General features: G+C 46.7%; 1 protein-coding gene across 1 annotated transcript in view; it reads right to left on the reverse strand.

Annotated features, from left to right (window-relative positions):
* LOC139046944 (A disintegrin and metalloproteinase with thrombospondin motifs like) overlaps nucleotides 1-21,039 on the reverse strand; it is a 135,601-nt gene that overhangs the window by 96,925 nt on the left and 17,637 nt on the right. The window contains exons 2-3 of the mRNA XM_070520874.1: nucleotides 19,690-19,816; nucleotides 12,333-12,505 (exon numbers count right to left, since the gene is read on the reverse strand). Coding sequence (XP_070376975.1) covers nucleotides 12,333-12,505; nucleotides 19,690-19,816 — 300 coding nt within the window. The remainder of the gene's footprint in view (nucleotides 1-12,332; nucleotides 12,506-19,689; nucleotides 19,817-21,039) is intronic.

Below are 21,039 nucleotides of genomic sequence, written 5' to 3' on the forward strand. Positions count from 1 at the left end.
CCGTGGGTCGGGTCTCGCCGAGGCGTCTGCGTGCCAAGGATGTATAAGATCGGCTGTCCGCGACAACGGACAGCCAATTTTTTATGCGAACACCCCCTGGCGCACTTCGGCATCCCCGGCCCCAAACCACGGGCCACACCACTTCCAGCTTTGATGCCCCGCTGCCCCTTGGGTGCCGCGGAGATACTGCAGCGCCTGCTTTATTATAACCTCAGGTGCTCTCCTGAGGGCTCCGCTTGCCGGGTACATGTGCCCTCCTCTGGAGCAGTGCTTGTAAAAAATGCAATCTATCGACGCGACGAAAAAAACGACCCCTTACTTATCAACGCCAGCCAGAACCTTACCCCTTAGACACAGGGATCACCAAATGGGGCGGCCGTGCCCACTGCCCCACCGCGCGGGCAGCCAGCGAGGGAGCGTAAACAAATTCGACCGCACTCTGCAGTGCCGGCTTATCTAGGGGACAAACGCATGCAACGCGCGCTGAGAAACCTTCTCCGTAGCGCCTAGTAACGGTCACATATTCAAGGAGCAAAGGCCCCCAGATTATTTTGATCGCACCCGCTCTTACTCGCGCCTGCGCAGAAACGTCGCGCGCCGCAAGAAACGCGCCGCTGTACCTACTCAGAGTGTTTCTCACTCTATTACCTAGAGGGCAATCTGGCACTGCTACGCTGTGCTATGCATGGGAATGCCGGTATACTATGACTTCGGATTGGCATCGTTCTGGGCGAGCCGGGCAAGCAGCGTTACATCTGTCATAATGACTAATTTTCTACTTAAACAGCACGTAAAAAGCTGTTTTAGCTTTATTATTACAGCAAATGATGTTTCGTTTAACTATGAGAACTTGTTATTGCCTGTACAATAATATGGAACGTAAAAAGTATCAGCCGGCCGCTATAGTGGGTGGACAGACGACGAGATTCGTGCTCGCTTTGGAACAGTTTCTTGTCAGTTCTTGCTTTTCTTCGTTTGGTTACGCATTGTAAGGGAGTAAACTTCACTGGATAATGTAATATATGCGTGATAGGAAACATTTTATGAAGACTTTGCTTTAGGAGCGCGGTATTTGTGTAGCCATATCCACGTTTCAGACGAAGCTTCTTACAACACCAGCCAAGACAAGCCTCGCAGACACATATATCGTCATTCCCATGACGGCACAGCGCTGCTTAGGAAACTCCCGTAGACAGTGGCGCCAGATTTCCGTCTAGGTGTTATAGTGAGAAACTCTAAATATGTACCTACTAGCAATTGTGAAAATGCGGCCAGGCTGGTCAGCATCTCCACTCCTATAGACAAGAAGGGCACCGCCCAGCGGCGCTGTCGCGCCGGCGGGAGAGCACCGCATGCGGGGCAAAATTCAACTAGCGGGTGGTACGCCTCTCCCATCTCTCGTTCGCACCGGCTTTATTTCCTCTTGTACTGCGCGTGTTTGGTCACGATTCGTACCGCGCAGGGTGTGTGCCTGCATATATGTGTGCGTGGACGTTTTATTCGAAGGACGATGTACACGTTTCTATCTGACTTTAGCAGGATCAGTGAGCTTGACGATTATTATCATTGTTGCAATGCGGCCAAAGGGCAGCGTCTGGTTATCCATGTAAGTGACACTTAGCAGGCAATTGGAAACGACATCGTATGTGCTGCCGAAAAAAATCATCGGTAATTCAATGCACGTTAGCTAAAATCATATTTGCAGATTCCTACAAAATGTTTGCTACCAATCCGTGTTGTCTCTGATGGCGACAAGGGATTTCCATCGATACTGTGCGGAAATATACAAAACATATCCCCGCATAGCACAAATACGAAATGCGCGCACAGCTTTAACTATTACGCCCCGTACAATATGGAAGAGATGCAGCAACGTAAATAGCTGGACCATTTCTCAACAGTGGTCAAAAGACTGAACTTGAAAGTATTAGTAATCATTTCTGCTTCACCAATGCCGGCGCGACGAAGACGCGAGCATGTATCTCTCAGTAACTCGATCTATCGGTCCAGTGTTGATGCAGGAATGAACTCCGGTCATGTTCAATGCATCATGCACATATTCAATTTGTCGGCACGCGTGAAATCCGGCCACTGCTAGCGTATGCAACAGAAGTGGTTTCCATAATTGGGCAGCGCACAGGCATACTAAACACGCGAAAGAACACGGGATCGATTATGGGCGTTCGAGCCCCCTAAAACAATTCATGGACCAGGAGCCGCAGCTAAAATATATTCAGTTTAGGTTTGTCAAAACGAATTGATAAAGAAAGCTAAGCACCAACTAGAGTACACTCAAGTTTGTAGAACAGAACGCAGTTGAGCTGGTTGGTTCATGATTACGAGCAGAAAACAGCGCTAAACGACAGGATGAAGAGAGGCACACAGACCAAAGCGCTCATTGCGATTTTTTTTCACGCTCCAACAGGCATAAGAGCACATGCAAATTCACACCGTACATAGATTATAATTTGCTAACGTCGTTACAGTTCGATGGCACTTAAGGTTTCCTGGCCTGATAGCCGGACGGATTTCCGTAGGTTCGGTTCACAGACAAGAAGAATGGGAAATCCATTGGTGTAATGGTAATGGCAAAAAGAAATACGGGACTTGAGTCAACGGGCATCCCATTGTAAAATTGCACAATCGATATCACGCTGTACAATAGGCATGTGCATCTCATAGTTAAAGTGCCCCTCCATGTCTGGCCATTTTGAACTGACGAGCGCAGTGCGTATAATGCGTACTAACGACAGTGTCTGCTAAGTATTACATCCCTGCACGCCACAGAAAGTTCTTAAATTTCAAACGATACACCATTTTCCCTTCTCCTCGTGCTCGCCGCGCTCCAAACCCGAGAGTCGATGCCAGTCACACAAGCGAGCCTGCGTACATGGCAGTGTAGTAACGCCACTCAGTCACACGTGACTTCAAGGCACCCTCAGTTATTTCTTTAATCTGTTACTTCAATAGACAAACTAAGCTTTAGAGAAATATTAAAATACAGAAAGTCAGTGTCTGTACCTCCTTGTTTTACTTCGTATTTAGCAAGAAAGATGTACGCCCATTTGTATGCTTGTTCTCACGCCGTGCTGTCGCGCGCGCAGAGAATGAAACTACGTAATCTTCTACTCTGCACTAGCGTGCGGTCATGCCCTTTCGTTCACTCGCGTTTACCGTATTGTTCATGTAGCACTTACTTATCATACTGTTAGCGGCATCATTCCTGACGGCTGTACCGGCAGTACAATGACAAGATCAAGTCAAGTACAAGTACACGATCATACAAGTACAAGTACAAGATCGTGTACAGAGCGGAACGAAACAAACGCAACAGTTTGCGGGTTCACGCGCGAGCCCTTCACCGGAAGTGCGCCCCATAACAAAAACGCCAGAAAAAAAGCTACAGAAATTCTGAAAATTGTCCACTAAAGCGTAAACATTGTTTGCCTAAGCGGTGTCTTCATGTTAGCTTAGTTTTGCTGACTTTCGTTTTCCAGCTTCTGCACGTCTACCCACGGACTTTCCGGTGGCAAAGAATGCTTAGGCGTTGGTAGACAATTGCCAGATTTTTTTCGCTGCATCCGACCCCTTCAGTGCAATTGTACCAATTGAGCCGCAACGCCGGGCACGATCATGCCTTGACTGAACAAAGTGGTTGAAAGGGAGCACAAGCTGCCGCAGCTGCGCGTCAGGCGTTGCGTTAGGGGAGAGTGTATCGCTGCGATGGCACTCTCTTTTTTTATTTTCCTTTAAATTATACCTTATCGCCTAAAAGCTACAAATCGTCTACATTTACACTACCATAACGATTAAGTGCCTTAACTTCGCACATTACGCATTTTTGTGGAGATTTTTCGCGTGACAGGGCTGGAGAGCTCGCCAAAGAAGCTTACCTATGAAAAAAAGAATGCGGGGACCATGTCTTCTACTTGACGCGATCCTTCTGCTGCGGTGTAGGAGAACGAATTGAAAGAATTTTGCTTAATAGACGGTGCAAGTGGCGAGAGTGTCGGTGTTGGCAGTGAAGCTCACCTCCTAAAATCATGGGCTCGGGACACTTGAAATATTTCTATATCTGCTAAAAATGAACCAATGTGAAACATTCTTGCTGCAGAATACTCTCTAGAGGGCAAGTAACAACTTCCTGTGTAAAACCAAAATGTTGAACGTGGCCTGCTAAAGGGCCCTTAAAAGCAAAGCTTTGTTCACTTAAGTTCCCTCGAGTAAATGTGGCGGCGTCATAAGGTTGGTGTTTGCTGCCATCGCCACCTGTCTCGCCGAGTAGAAGCTGTCGCAAAATAAAAGAAGAAGTCGCAGTGTCGCCCAAAAGGAGAAGCATGGATAGCGATAGCAAATTAGTAGTCAGCTATAAGATGTTAAGACAGTAGTTTTATCGGCCGTATAAACTAGTAAACATTCGCTTACTAACTATATTAACAAGCATGGTGCCACATGCGCACAAATATCAACACATATCACTCGATGACTGCGGACACTCGCTGTCGAAACGCTGGTAGGAGGAAGTGCGGCAGCAGCAACAAGCAAATTTATCTTCGTGCTGCTTCTCGCTTCAGCGCGATCTAAGCGGCGAGAACACAGCGCACACGAAGCTATTGGCCCTACGTGCGCCTAAACTAGAATCTGTCCCCATCGCTGATAGCTCTCTAGATAGGGCCCAGGCGGCCGCCGCATACGCAGCTGCCGCGAAAATAGAACGCCCCCACCCCGCCCTCCATTCCCTCTCTATGGTGCCTTGTGCGTGGCGAAAGACAGCGCGCTTCCTGCCCGCTTCCCTCCCTTGCGCCTGCGAGATTAAGCCTCCATCGTCGGCTTCCCCTAGCACGTTTTCACTCGCACTACAGCATACGGCACTCGGGGACAATGTAATCGCCCTTTGAATTTATGCCGAACATCAAGCCGATGCCGACGACGACAGCAGAAATACGCCACGCGTGTCCATGTAATTGCTATCGCTATAAATGTCGCGGTGTTGGCCGTAATGCGAAGCATTAATAGCGATACCGTAGTGTCAGGCAACACGACGTAAGGTGCGCAGTTCTATCGGCCGTATAAATTGCAATAAACATTCGCTTAACAAAAATTCACAAGCATGGTGTCGATCAAGCGCAGGCTAACCTGAACCAATCTCACTTGATGACCGCAGACGCTCGCTGTCGGAACACTGGCGTCATGAAGAACCCAGAGGGGAGCGAGCGCTACTGCTGCTTCTCGCTTCAACACGTTTCCGGAACATGAGATTATGCGACGTCCAGCACTAGGCGCGCCGAAAGACAGCGCACATGAAAGCACGTACTATCTCGAGTCGCCCAGCGTTTGTACCCTTCGGAGATTACCTCCAAGACAGGGCATGGGTGGCGCGCGCTAGGCTATGAGCAGCCACGACCAGGCTAGCGAAAGAGACAAGCGCTCACCTGCCCTCCCACCCACCGCCTTGCGCGTGCTTGATGAGGTGATCCCCAATGCTCGGTATGCATCAAGCCACCGCTGGTCTCAGTTTACCTTAGCATGCTTTCCCTCGAGCCCATAGCATCCAGCGCGCAGCACGGGATACCATCTTATCGCACTTGAACTTAATATGAGACCTCACTGTGACGTCGACAATGACAGCGAAAGTTCTCCTAGGATGTCTACAAAATTTATATTGCTAAAAAATGCATCTTCGGTGGTTTGTTTCAAATCTTGTTCTATCAGCGCAGCAGCCCAACACTTTAGGCAGCAGGCCATCGACGCAGAGAAGCCCCGTATAAACCCTTGTCAGCTTCAATCATGTAACACAGCGCCTTGAGACCTTTCGAGCTTGAATCGCGTTGCATAGCACGATGCTACTTTAGGTGACAATGAAGATAGATGCTTCCCGCTATAAAAGAAAAGCCCATGCCGTCTCACACTCACTCGTTCGAAGCCAGATGTGTTGAATCTCAATTATGCAATTTCAATGGAACGAATAATTTGGGATCCTGCATTTAGTGAAGCTTTTCTTGTCACGTCCACGCACTATGCACTGTGGTGGCGCTGTGGCACGCTTCTGCAAACGCTCTGTCTTGCATTTCAATGCGTTTTAATGCCAAGGTGATAATGCTGGGCAATCACTTTCGGGTATATGGTGACTTTGGCCAGATTTAGCTTGACGCAGCACCGGACGTGTTGAAGGCATGCGGCCGTCAGAACTTGCGGTGTACCAAGCTCGCTATTTCTTATGTGAGAGCATCAAATGGCTCACTTGAACATGCTCTCAAAAACGAAGGAAGCCTAAAAGCAGTGAAGAAGAAACTAGGAATTGGCAAGAATGAGATGTATGCGTTAAGAGACAAAGCCGCCAATATCATTACTAATATGGATAAGATAGTTCAAGTGGCTGAGGAGTTCTGTAGAGATTTATACAGTACCAGTCGCACCCACGACGATAATGGAAGCGAAAATAGTGTAGAGGAATTCGAAATCCCACAGGTAACGCCGGAAGAAGTAAAGAAAGGCTTGGGAGCTATCCAAAGGGCGAAGGCAGCTGGGGAGAATCAGGTAACAGCATATTTGTTGAAGGGTGGTGGACAGATTGTTCTAGAGAAACTGGCCACCCTGTATACGCAATGCCTCATGACCTCGAGCGTACCGTAGTCTTGGAAGAACGCTAACATAATAATAATCCATAAGAAAGGGGATGCCAAGGACTTGAAAAATTAGAGACCGATCAGCTTACTGTCAGTTGCCTACAAACTATTTCCTAAGGTAATCGCAGATAGAATCAGGAACACCTTAGACTTCTGTCAAGCAAAGGACCAGGCAGGATTCCGTAAAGGCTACTAAAAAATAGACCATATTCACACTCTCAATCAGGTGATAGAGAAATGTGCGGAATATAACCAACCCTTAAATATAGCTTTAATTGATTACGAGAAAGCGTTTGATTCTGTCGAAACCTGAGCAGTCATGGAGGCATTACGGAACCAGGGTGTAGACGAGCCATATGTAAAAATACTGAAAGATATCTATAGCGGCTCCACAGCCACCGTAGTCCTCCATAAAGAAAGCAACAAAATCCCAATAATGAAAGTCATCAGGCAGGGAGATACGATCTCTCCAATGCTATTCACAGCGTGTTTACAGGAGGTATTCAGAAACCTGGATTGGGAAGAATTGGGGATAAACGTTAATGGAGAATACCTTATTAACTTGCGATTCGTTGATGATATTACCTTGCTTAGTAACTTAGGGGACCCATTGCAATGCATTCTCACTGACCTGGAGAGGCAAAGCAGAAGAGTGGGTCTAAAAATTTGTCTGCAGAAAACTAGAGTAATCTTTAACAGTCTCGGAAGAGAACAGCAATTTACACTAGGTAGCGACGCACTAGAAGTGGTAAGGGATACATCTACTTAGGGCAGGTAGTGACGGCGGACCCGGATTATGAGACGGAAATAATCAGAAGAATAAGAATGGGCTGGGGTGCGTTTGGCAGGCATTCTCAGATCATGAACAGTAGGCTGCCGTTATGCCTCAAGAGAGAAGTGTATAATAGCTGTGTCTTACCAGTACTCACCTACGGTGCAGAAACCTGGAGGCTTACGAAAAGGGTTCTACTCAAATTGAGGACGGCGCAACGAGCTATGGAAAGAAGAATGATAGGTGTAACGTTAAGGGATAGGAAAAGAGCAGATTGGGTGAGGGAACAAACGCGAGATAATGACATCTTAGTTGAAATCAAGAAAAAGAAATGGGCATGGGCAGGACCTGTAATGAGGAGGGAAGATAACCGATGGTCAATAAGGGTTACGTACTGTATTCCAAGGGAAGGGAAGCGGAGCAGGGGGCGGCAGAAAGTTAGGTGGGCGGATGAGATTATGAAGTTTGCAGGGAGGACATGGCCACAATTAGTACATGACCGGGGTTGTTGGAGGAGTATGGGAGAGGCCTTTGCCATGCAGTGGGCGTAACCAGGCTGATGATGATGATCAAATGGCTCACAGAGCAAAATATCCGCTGTCTGCAGCAGCGGAACGGACCTAAATTCCATTGGCTGCCTCGCCATATCGCGTGCGTGCCTCGACGAAGCGGAGCGTGTGAAAGGGTACATCTGCTGGCGCACCAGCAGATAGCTTTAGTTAAGTGTAATGGCGGGCTTAGCAGAATAACGGGATCGAAATGCTCATGCGCTAAACGCTAAATTACCCACATCCCTTAAACATACGCACATTATTTCTAAGATATAATGTTACCGTCCTTGCGTGGTTTACGTAGTTTGGGTAGATAATGGCGGCGGTGCCGGACACCCGCTTCGAACTGAATCTGCATCGTTTTTACAGAATTCACTTCGTTCGTAGCAACTGACTGCCTAAACTTAGTTTCAAGCCGTTCCGGCGACAGGATATTGTGGATAACGTCGTCGAGTTCTCGAGATCACTTCTTGTTTCGAACGCATCCAGGCCCAACAAAAAAATTAGATGCTCTGAGAGGCCACTTTAAAACGAGGCGGTGGGTTCCGCCACCAAGGTCTTGGCTGATGTTGATGATGATGATGATAATTTTATGGCATCCCCTTTGAAACGCGGCGCAGTCAGTCACCCAGCCTGCTTCTTTAATCAGGTGGGCTACATATGTGTTTCTTTTATGTAGTGCATTTGTATACGTCTACTTAATATTTTGTTACAGTGGAGCTGTTAGAACCTCGCTGGGTTTCTCTTGACTTCCGCGGCTTCGCCGAGCTGGGCGAGAGAGAGTTGAGAGAGAGTGAAACAAGAGTATAAAAATAGCATCGCGCAGTATAGCGACGTGGCGAGGGTGGGTGGAGCCTTGCGAGTAAAATAATAGCATTGCACAGCATAGCGAAGTTCGAGGGTGGGTGGAGTCTAGCGTGATAGAAGGAACGGCGCGGCGGGGGCACAGGCGACGACCGCGCGCTTGCATCGGCGGTCTTCTTTCTCGCAGTGAAAAAAAATTGTGTGTGGATCTGCTATCGCAAACACCAGAGACCAGCGGAGCTGGGGGAAGACCAACAAAAGATAGACTGGTTGCCCTGTTTAGCACTACTTAAATGGCCTTCCCCCGGCTCCGATGGTCCCTGGTTGCGATAGCAGAGCCACGCATAATTGCTTCCCTTCAAAATATACCTTGTACCGCTAGCTATGACTGTGAGAGATACGGTACTATCAATCTCCTCCCTGTTTCTTTTTTTTTTTCAACCTATACTCTAAACTTATCTTGCTTGCGTCGAATGGTGACCGGTTGGATCTTGCGCCCACTTCAAGCCATATGGTTCTGGAAGATGTACATTCCCTACAGTTCTAACTGGATGAATTGCTTCTAACGTAACCGTGGTTCTACATCGTGCTTTCACACTATTCGGAAGAGTACTAGCACTCTGTTCTGAAGGAGTACAAGCACTCTGTTTGGGGGAGTAGAAACACTCGACGTGGAGGAGTAGAAGTATTCTTTTTTGGGGAGTAGAAACACTCGGCTTGGAGGACTAGAAGTACTCTGTTTGGAGGAGTAGAAGCAGACGGTCTGGGGGAGTATTACTGCCTCGCGGGGAGAGTATTAGCACTGTGCGGAAGAGTACTAGAACTCCCTTGCGGTGGAGTAACAAAACCCTGTGAGGAGGAAATTTCCTACTCTCTCTCAAAAAGGATCGATCCACTCTGGAAAAGAGTGAAATATGGGACAAGCCAATACTCCCTCAAAGAGCGTGCCCGGAACTCTCTTTGTTTTATGCGAAGCATATTACGAGAGCACAACCCAGCTCCTCAGGCGCGGCGGTGTTGCCTTCAATGACGTTTGACCCCATGCCATACCACGTGACACCGTGACGTCACGACAGAGGAGAAACGGGGCTCCAACTCACGCCGCCGCTCTCGGCGGTATATAAGCAGCTGCGCTTGCCTCTGTTAGACATTTTCTAGGTGGCTTTGATCGGACGCGGTGAGCGTCGAGCAACGCAGCGTTCGGCGCGACAACGAAATTTCTAGGTGGCTTTGGCTCAACTCTTGCAAGATGGGCTGGGTGGGGATCGAACCAGGGTCTCCGGAGTGTGAGACGGAGACGCTACCACTGAGCCACGAGTACGATGCTTCAAAGCGGCACAAAAGCGCCTCTAGTGAATGCGGTGTTGCCTTAGAAACGAGCTGTTCTCGTGCGTCGCTTGCTCAGGCGCACATTTCGTTGCCGCGCCGAACGCTGCGTTGCTCGACGCTCACCGCGTCCAATGCGGGGCGCATAGTCGCTGCGCCGTAGCCCATTGTTTTACACCCCTTGGAGGGTCGACGGGAACGCTATCGCGTTCCACTCTTGAAGGCGAAGCAGAGTAATGCATGAGTTGTTTCTTCGTCTAGCCGAACCAAATATAGCAACAGCAGTTAACCAGGCTAAACAGTGGATCAACAACGAAAATGAAGGGAAGTATGCTTCGCATCCTGGGCTTAACCTTAGCTAAGCCACAGCCATTTTTTTAGAGTGGAACTGCGACAAGTCGGGCCGCTAGCAGCTTGTCTGCGTCGTTTCGCTGTGGCGCGAACTGGCGGTACATGTGCATCCGTTGCTTGAATTGGCAATCCGTTCACTCTTTTGAATAAGGCTTTATGAGGCGCGTTCATTCCTGAAATTCAGTGCCTCTGCGGCGTGTCTCTTATCCTGATGCGCTGTTTTGCCTTACCGGCTCATCAAAGCATCGCTTACATCAATTCTCATATTGCATGGAATATGCATGATTGTTCTTTTTTCTTTTTTATTGTTTGCACTGAGTCATCGGGCTCCTAAATAGAACTGGCGTATTCAGCATGGTATGACGGATGGCATCATCGGGCTACAAGAGCCATATTCTAAGTTTCCTGACAGCGATTGACAATCCAAGTCGCTGTGCCCATGTCTTCCAGCTGCGCGATCACATAGCCACAACATCGAACAACATAGTGATACGAACAACATAGTGATGTCATACGAACAACATAGTGATGTCTGGGTTTACTGGCTGATTTTACGGGCTGCTCGAAAACTCAATGTTTTGCGAGATCCCGTGGTCCATAAACGTTTTGGGATTGACTGCACATTTGTGTTTCAGATTAACATTGACAATGGTGATTTGTTTTGTTACCACCCTCCGCGCTATTACTTTAGCGTCACTGTTGTCATTATCTTATTTTTTAAAATTATATGTCATCGGGTTGGCCTCCCCCAGAAGCTTCTCTCTCGCTACACAGGGCCTTATGAAATCATACGTTAACTTAACGACTTATATTACGAGATTGTGCCACTACACTACGCCTGTTCACGTCGTCCACGCTTCACGGCTGAAGCCATACATTGCTCGCAGTGCTTCGCCTAACATGCGCCGAAACGGCGCTTCACCACCCGGGGGTCCTGTTGCGGAAGGATGAAGGCAGCGAGGAAAACTATGTTATATAAAAAAATGTTATAGATATATGAATGATGTTATATATATATATATATATATATATATATATATATATATATGAAAAATATCATATATATGTGATATATATGATATATATATATACACACTATAAATACAATATTCTATACTCCTAACAACCCCGTAACATATTATGGGGTTTACGTGCCAAAACGCGAAAACCACGATCTCATTATGAGGCACGCCGTAGTGGGTGACTGCAGAATAATTTAGTCAACCTGGGGTTCTTTAACATGCTAATTTAATTTTGTTATTTTTTGTCAGTTTAAAGGTATCATGTATAGGAATCAGATTTGCGAAAATATATGTAGGTGTACGTGGCACCAGTCATGGAAGTTATAAATAACATGTCTCCTACTAATGCAGCTGCAGCTATAAATTAACTTGTAAATTTCACTCAGACTGCTATTACTAGCCAGCCGGTGGAAAGCGAGAAGATGAGATAAGTGTGGCTCATGCTGACTATCCTTCGTGATTGTGAAAATATATGTTACTATGTTTACCAGGATAACGACGTGCCAGATGTCAGAAATACATTCAATAGCTTCGTTCTTTTCACACTAGGATACTGAGCTGCAAAGTATAAGCTTCTACGCCCTAAGACATATTAATTGTGTGCATTACGGTTTCGGTGAACTTGAGGACTTTGCTTACTACTGGATGTGCTCGCATTGGCACATACTGGTATGTGACTCGCTCAGAATATCGGAGAATGACATTTTACATATGAATGCACCACCACACACTGCATAGTGTCCAGTCTCTTGTTTCTTTGTTTTAACTTTATTTTTTATATATTGCTTAAGCAAAGTAGGAAGCAAAGTATTCTCTTCATAGTACATGATCGACTCGCGTGCAACTAATACACAGAAGAGCATTAATTTTTTTTACTTACCACCTTGTGAATTATTGTACCATTTATTCCGACGTCAACACGTAGTCTAGAGAGAAATGCCTGGTATTTAAAAATCTGCAACACTATTGTCTCAGTAACTTGGACGACAACTTCCCCAAGGGTGCTCCGCTCCTCAATTATGCGCGGGTATACAATTCTTCCAGCATGACTCCCTAGAAGAACAAAATAAAAACAAAACTGCAGCGTGGTACTCTTGAAAACACGTCCAGCTGAATGAATATGCAACTGCACAGACACGTGTCACATACCCGTGTTTTGATGTGATCAATATTTTATTATTTGTGTTCCAGAGTTATTCGAGATTGTCTCTAACTTTGTAATGGTGTTCAGGCAAACGCTGTTCTTTTATTAAAATTTCGCTAGAACAACAAAGTTAACTGCTTTTTTTCTCAGATTAAGTATATGTGCCAGTTTCTGAAAGCATGCGCAGACCTATTACCACAAAAGTGTTAGCGCAGACTAATCCTAGCCACACAAAAACCACACCACGGGCACTGAAAATGTTCAGAAGCAGTGCTAAAGCAAGTTTGAGCACAAAAGCTGAGCACCTGCCCCTCATTCAAAGATGTTGCGCATACTTTGGTCCCAACTCGCTCATATCACACTTCTAAGCTCCCGGATATTTGAAGTGCGACTGACAAAAATGAGAAAAAAGCAGCAGCCAACTGCGCCACTGGATCTGTAAAGGATGTTAGTCTGTACATTGCGCAGTTTTTTAGTCCTTAGCTCTTAGGCGTCCGTTCCTACGTCAAGCGTCCATTTCCCGGCGTAACCGAACGAGCAAGCACAATGGATGAAAGAACTAACGCTGAGTGCAGCGTAGGATGAAAAAGCGGCGCGAGCAAAGAGAGCGCGAAAGGACGCCGCGAGAACCGATCATGTTATGTGCATAAATGTTGTTTTCCTCCAGGTAGACGTTAAGTCTGTTGGGGATTGCGTGCTCTGCCACCTTACCCACATAGGAGGTGAGCGAGATGGGGCGAAGGTTCTCGACGCTTGGTGATTGCCTTGGCTTGGGCATCAACGCGGTGTCGGCTGCCTTCTAGTCCTCTGGGACCTCCCCCATGTTCCATGCTTCATAGATGAAACTTGTTAGTTTTTCTATGGATGTGGCATCGAGGTTTCTGAAGGTCCTGTTGCTGATTCTGTCCGGCAAAGGAGTCGATTTGAGATTGCGAGTGTGAACGACTCGCCAAATTTTGGCCTCTCAAAAGTCTACGTCTAGTTGTGGTAGAGGGTGGCTGCCGTTTTCTGGGAACACGCCGTCTTCGCCATCATGTTAGACCGGAAGGTACTTGGATACTAAACGAGCAACAAGCTCCTGTGCCGCCTGCCCTTTGGTGGCCTCATGTAGGGCACGGACTAGGTTGTGTTTCTGGCTGGCCTAAGCGCTGTGTTCTTCGAAGAGGTGCTTCCGAAGCTTCCAGGATCTGCCGTTTCTGATTTACCCGCCTAAGAAGTCGCAGAGCTCGCCCCACTGCTGTTTGCACAATGTGTTGCAATGTTCCTCTAGTTCCTTGTTCAACTTTCATATCCTCTTCCGCAGCCAATGATTGTACTTCTGCACCTTCCATCTTTGGAATAGGGCGTCCTTGGCTTCCAACGGGTGGGCAAGTCTGCTGTCCATCTTGTCCACGTTTAGGTCCGATTTCACCTTTTTGGTGGCAGCGGTGGTATCTTTGCGGATGCCCTGATACCATTTCTCTAGGTTGTCAGGAGCATCGGCCCTTGTACTATGGATGTTTCGAAAGAGATCCCAGTCGATCACCATGTACTCACGAATCCCGCATCAATCTACCATTATTGATGTGCCCAATACGCAGTGATCGCTGCCAAAATGCATGGAGGATGTTTGTACATGTAGGCCTTTGGACATCATTGATGAAAACGAGGTCTGGCGTCGTGACTCTCGTCACCGAATTCCCCATTCGCATAGGTAAACCCTTATCAGTGATTAGGGTTAGGTCTAGTTCATTGGCATCTGGTCAGTGGTTGCTTGTTTCGTTGCACGTTGCTTGTTTCGCACACGAATCTCCATAATCTGTGTGGGGCATTGAAGTCTCCGACTATAACGAAAGGCCGGGGGCCAGCTAGTTCCCCTGCCTTCTAGAGCAGCGTTTTGAACTGCTTGCGCTTGTGCTTGGGATTGCTGTAAACGTCCAGCAAAAAGACACTGTTTTGGCGTTGGTTGCGCCATGGTATATTAAGCAGAATATCCACCATTACGTGTTCGACCTTGCAGCTCGTCAGCTTCAGGTCATGGGAAATGTGTGTTAGCTTCTTATGTTTAAGTGTGCTATGAGTCCTCGTCCACGTGGTTGTCAGGGGACTGCCCTGTAAACAGCGAGGGAAGCTGCAGGGACTAGGGTCGATTGCAGTGCTCTTTATTTATGAGATTTATACGTTAATGATCTAAGTACTGCTGCAGCAGTGCTCTTTTACCAGTGTACACTCTGCAGTTCCGCTGCCAAATACGGAGGTTCCCTTTATTGTTGTTCATTATTCTACTTTAATCTCCTCTCTGGGAGGTCAGTATTGCTCGAAGAATCCGTCGCTCTGCCTGGGGGAACCGTGGCCTATCGACGGACGCTGGCGCGGTCATTTATACGTTGCTTGCCAACGCTCCTTGCAGTTCAGATTTCAGTTCAGTTCAGTTCAGATTCAGTTCTAAAGTCACGCGACTTTAGAACGCTACGATGCGATCCTTTGCGCCTAGCCACTTTACTGGGTCGTTGAGCGCAGTCTGTATCTGTGTAACGCTAACCGTGCGGCTAGTTACACTGTCTGCCACCATCTTGATGTTCTCCGTCACTGCATCCAGCGCTTGTCTTATCTCCTGTACCTGAGTTTCTGTATTCTGAAGCTGTCTCATTATCGCCCTACATTTAGGTGCCATGGTCCCTCCCCCAGCAGTGGCCGGTACCGGCGTGTCCCTTGTTTCACGTCCGCTATTGCTATGCATCGTAATTCGCATTGCTTTAATTTTCTTCATTTCGTAGGGCATACTGTTAACCGTTTCCTTAAGCTCTGTGTTTTCCTTTGTCAGTAGTGATGCATCCGCGTTTCTAGCATGCTCCGGAGGTGGGTCGCATTGCATGAGCTGGTCGCCGTTGCTCTTATGAACCCTGTCGCCCCAGGTTAGAGCCGACTTTCTCCTGCCCTGGTCCTCACTGGCATGGGCCTGCCGAAGGTATCTTAAGCCCCGGGGCGTACCTGTTCTGGAACGTGGTACGGTGCCGGCCCCGGATCTAGAGCATGCTGTGGTATTGGAGCGGGATCTCGAACGGGACCGTGGGCGTGGTCTGCAGGTGGAGCGGCTCCTGCCCCCACATCTCGTTCTTGATCTCTCTTGCGATCTGGATTGGCCTCATGGTTGAGGTGGTCTGGGGTAGTCCCATTGATAACAACCGTTGAGCTCGGAGAAGATGCCCAGATCGATTGTTGTCGTACACTACCGAGCAGCGCGGGCCCTCAGGCCTCGCCTGCGTCTAACGACGTTATGTGCCAGATATCTTTGGTTGCGTTCCCGCGCCGCAGTGAGGTGTTTGCCTCCACACAAACTGGATTGGATCTCTGCAGCCGTCGCAGATGGAAGCGTTGGGCGTCAGGCCGACGTCGCAGCAATGTTTGAGTTTGCTGCGGCATAGCAGACGTTCACAGGCTTCCTGTTTAAAGTGCACTTGATAAGGATGCCGCCATACGAAACGTAGTTGGGTACCTTGTACCCGATGAATAGCACTATGACGATGCCGGTATTCTTCATTCTTTTCGCTCCGAGAACCAGTGAATTTCTTGTATTAACGATCTTGTGACTAATGGCTTCTGGGACGTCACTGAGAGCGATACCGCGAATGACTCCTTTGAAGTGTGCATGTGGTGCCGTCACGTATGCACTGATTTCGTGGTCCTGACCAGACACCGTAATAGCTTCAACATTGACCTAGCGCATGGCATTCTCTTGGCTCGGAGTACTGGGGTGCGATCTTGTACGCGTTCCAAAATAGAACGGAGGCGGTTCGTTCTTTACGTCACGAAACAGGCGGTATGTTCCGTTCCGTTCGTCCGATAGCAGACGGCACGGAATGATTGACACCAGATATCACGTCACAATTGACGTCATTGCGTTCGGCGCGGTTCAAATTGACGAACCGTATTTGGCTCGGTGGAACGAACCGCCTCCGTTCTATTTTGGAACGCGTACAAGATCGCACCCCTGATGACCATGATGTTCTGTTGCGGATTAGGGCACGTCGTGTCCATGTTCCTCTCGTCCGGATCGAGCCCTTTCACCCACCATATGCAACAGTAGACGGACCAACCTTGCTGATACATAGGCCGCCTCTCGGCCTCACGATGATTTCGTGTGATCCAGGGGCAGCGGTGGGATCTTGCTGCTCCTTGTAATGTTTTTCTTTATACCCCCGAGGCTCTGGCGGCCACGTGTATGCGCTTGAGCGTTGAAATTGTGCGCCGGCTTATGGCGCCAAAAAAAGTTACCCTAATCCACCCGAAGTGCCTGTTAACCTCCTTAGGGTTTACCAAGGTCCCGACTACTTAGTATTCCTTCTCATTATTTAGCGAAAGAAAGCCACTTTCTTCCAGAGAAGCGACGCCTGTGCGCCGCGTAGACAACGGCGCGGCTAGGCCCAGCAGCTGCATCAGGGTGAGCTGCACACCCGGTGTCGTCGGCGCGAAAAACGCTTATAAAATTGAAAGTAGTCCACCCACCGATGCAATTAGGGTGTTCAGGGAGTCACATTTATATTAGAAGTGCGATGCGGCACACTTTCGGTTTACCACGGCCTCACGAAGCACAAAGAGAATAAGACAACTCCGGAATCGAGCGGAATGCAAGCTACCTGCTCGGCGCAATCTTGGATGCTGATGCGTTCACGCGTTCTCGTGCTCTCAACCGCGGTTCAGGCGAAAGAACCGGGCACGCGGACTGTTGCTAAGTGAGCGACCGCGGCTTTAGGCATCGGTTTTACAGTGCGCCAGAATCTTTGGCAGTGGCACATGGAAAGGAAACGTCGTCGTCCTTGACAAGCGATAAGCTCGAAGCACGGTTGCAAACGCTGCAATGCGATATTGCACGAGGTCGGTCCCGTGGTGTTATTTCATATTTTGCGGGCCCCGCAGAATGTACAGTGCTACAAAAAATGAATTGGTCCTTCGTGAACCATCTCTACAACTGAAAAAAATCCACTTGGTCCCAGAATGGATATAACAAGTTTCGCATAATTGATTTAGGTAAGTAACTAATTCAGCAAAAAATAAAGATATATACGCTAAGGAGCGAAATATGAGGACAAACCATTTGTGATTGGTTTCATTCAGCGGCGGTGAATTACTTTTTTAAAATGCTTGGTTTAAGTTATGTGAGGCACCCCGTATGATGCTTCACACGATAATTCCGTTTAGGAGGAAGCTTTAGCTCGGGAGCTCCTATCTAAATGCATGTAAAAGAGAATTGTGTTTCTCGGCAAACACTGCACCAAATTTGACAAGGTTTGTTGCATTTATTAGAAAACTTAAAATCTAGTGTCCGATTGTTTCCAATTCTTCATTTAGGTCGTCCATATTTTAATAAAATTTGGCGAAATTTCAACATTTCAGAAAACGAAATCATAAAATTTACAACTCTGTCTCTCGGCGATGAAAAATGATATCACAATTCTGTAAATTGCGTCTAAAAGTACATCCAAAGCAGACAAAATCTTTAGTAATATGAAAATACAGCTATGGCAGAATCCTTGAACACAACGGAAGGAATTCACATAGGATTTAAGTTTCACCGAATTTCTCCACTTTCAGTGATCTAATGGATGCCGTTTACAGAACCGCGATATCTGTTATTGATACAGAGCTATTTTTAAACTTCATGTTTCTATTTTTCTTTTTTGAACTTTCGTATTGTTGAAAATTTCTTGAACAATATTCAGGTCCTAAATTGAAATTCTGCTTGCAACAGGCACTAGAATTTAACTTTCTCTCTCAAATGTAACAAATTTCATTAAAATTGATCAAGGGTTATCTCAGAAAAGGGTTTCTATGTTTTACATGTATTTTAATAGGTGACGTCAGAATTCGGCCGGAGCTAATGCTTCCTCTCAAGGCAGCTTTGCCCGCATTCTCTCTCTCTCTTAATTTCTTATTTGACATTTCCTTTGCCTGTGCATTGAATAAACGCTTGAACTTCCTTGCTGTAACCTTTACATAACGGCAGTAGGAATCAACTTACGTTTGTACCATCTTCTGTTAGTCAAATTTATTTGTACTTCCGCATAGTTCGTAATTGCTCCTGCAGTTGTATGTTATTTAGGTGCTTGTTACAAGAGGTCTCAGATAGCCTTTGAACCGCAGGACATACTGGTCTACGTTTCCATAGATTGTACTCATTTGCGATATCATCAAATAAATCAAATCAAATGAAATCAAATCAATGAAATCAAGCACTGCCAAAGGGTCCTGTCGGTTGTTTACGGGCAGCCCGTTACTCAAACACAGTTGGCATTTGAGTACGCTTGTTTTTCCAAGGTGAGTTGGAAAAACAAGTTCATTTGCTTCGAGTAGGTCCTTAACTTGTGCAGTATCTTCTGCCTCCAGTACAGAGTTTAATAAGAACGTGATCAAAACGCATTCTCTTTGTCGTGCAGTGGGAAGCTAGCTCCATCACTTCTGGCTCTTGGTTGACAATCATGCAGGCCATCCCTGGTTCGGTGGCTGGGTCTTTCCCCTCACATTTACGTGAAATAACTTCCTATTGCAGCCGACGGGGCGCTCGTAGTCGACGTCACTTGTCTGTCTTGTAACAGGAAAATGTGCAATAAATCCTTGCGCATATGCGTAATCCATCGAGATTGTTGCGTTTACAACGCAATGCCCTTTTTTGGGGGGGAAATGACAGATTGGTGAAGCGACAAAACCGTTTGAAGCCAGAAGGCAAAATTTAAGTGAATCCGTCTACTGACCATGATTTCTATGTTGCTTGAACCGCCATACTTGCGGCCCCTGCAGACAATAGCGTCAGAGTGGCCTGTAGAAATTTTTAGCACAATCCATGGCTCTTTCCAGATAAAAGGACCGTCTTATCCTTTCTACGGCCCATCGGCACGTCTACTACAATGCAAGGACCAGCAGGCAACGATAAGTTAAGACACAGGCTGTAATCAGAGATCGTAATTAGGAATTATTGCCATATATTCCCTACTAGCTGCGGCCACACCTTAAGGCGTGGTTGGTTACACTGGGAGAACGCTTCATCAGCGCGCTTTTTTTAATGCGTAATGTGTCCTAGGGATGTATCCGTAACGCCCGGTTGTAGCGGCAACATTACCTTGCGATGTAGTCAGCATAAGCATGACAATGATCTTCAATAATATTGGCTTTACTTTCCAAAATTTGGTAACGCCATTTTTGCGTGAAGGTGACCTATGCACCGCTGATAATCTGCAGGCTGTTGTCTGAAATAAACACACGCAGTGAGATAAAGGTTGGTAAAGTTGCGTTTACAGTCAAAACTAGGAAAGGGGTGTGAATTAGGAGTAGAAAACCAGAAAACGGAAATCTTCATCCGAGCCATAAGTAATACCCTTCAAGAAAAATTACCAAGAGAAAATATGTTTACACATCTTAAGTTCGGCGATTTGCTTTATAATTACACACACCGACTTCTCACCAACTTCTAAACACAATACTTGTAGGAAATTCTTTAAAGTATTTTAATAAGGACATAACGATTCCGGGAGTCATGTCACCGTCCTGCACCGTCAGCGTGGTATTAATGCAACAATGAGTTATATATTTGCCATCATCCAGAGGCAAGCATGTTAGAAATTAGGCGCCTTGATTCATATATACACAGTCGCCACCAAGCCCATGCTGATTTCGAAATAGGTTATTGCATATTATTTACACCAGTGTGACCCAAGTCGCCGATGATTGTAGTGGTGGGGATCGAGTTTTCTGTCGAGTGTTACCAATTTTACGCGCTTAGTTTCCGGGGTACTGTGTTGTCGCGCGCCATGCCAGTTTATTTTGCAGCGATTGAAAAAAAAGGAAGATGCAATTGTACTTGACTTCTACGTAAAGCGAAGCATGATCTCTAGAGAACGGTCGCATGAACATTCTAACAGTAATGTTTCGAACGCTTTTGTAGAGGAGGTAGGTTCGTAGCGGTTATATGTATAAGTAAGATAGCGTTTGTAACGGCAAGGTATAAGATTTATTTATTAAAGTATTTCTTTATTTGTTTGTTTGTCCATTTATTTATTTATTATCTTCCGTACCAGAAGGTGTTACAGAAGAGAGCGGGAAAAAGAGCATAATTGTTATCATTTCTCGCGGCTAGTATATACAATAATATAGTCGACAGCTGATTTAAATGTCGAAATACTTGAAGTGGCGACGACGGAGGTGGGTAGGTGGTTCCATTCCCTCGATGCCTTTGGCAATAATGAATCGGAAAATAAGCTAGTAAGGCAAAAAGGGATTTCAACAATATGACGGCGGTTAGTACGACAAGACAAGATGGCTCTTAAGGACGTTCATCTTTAAGATGTGGATTATGAAAAATCCTGTGAAATAAGGATAAACGTAACATTTTTCTAGGCAGAGAAAGGCTAAGAAGTTTCAAAATGTGTTTTACCGACGATACACTTGAAAAGTGCGAGTAGTTTGACAGAAT

The sequence above is a fragment of the Dermacentor albipictus genome, chromosome 6 (genome assembly GCF_038994185.2).
Source record: "Dermacentor albipictus isolate Rhodes 1998 colony chromosome 6, USDA_Dalb.pri_finalv2, whole genome shotgun sequence".
Classification (NCBI taxonomy): domain Eukaryota; kingdom Metazoa; phylum Arthropoda; class Arachnida; order Ixodida; family Ixodidae; genus Dermacentor; species Dermacentor albipictus.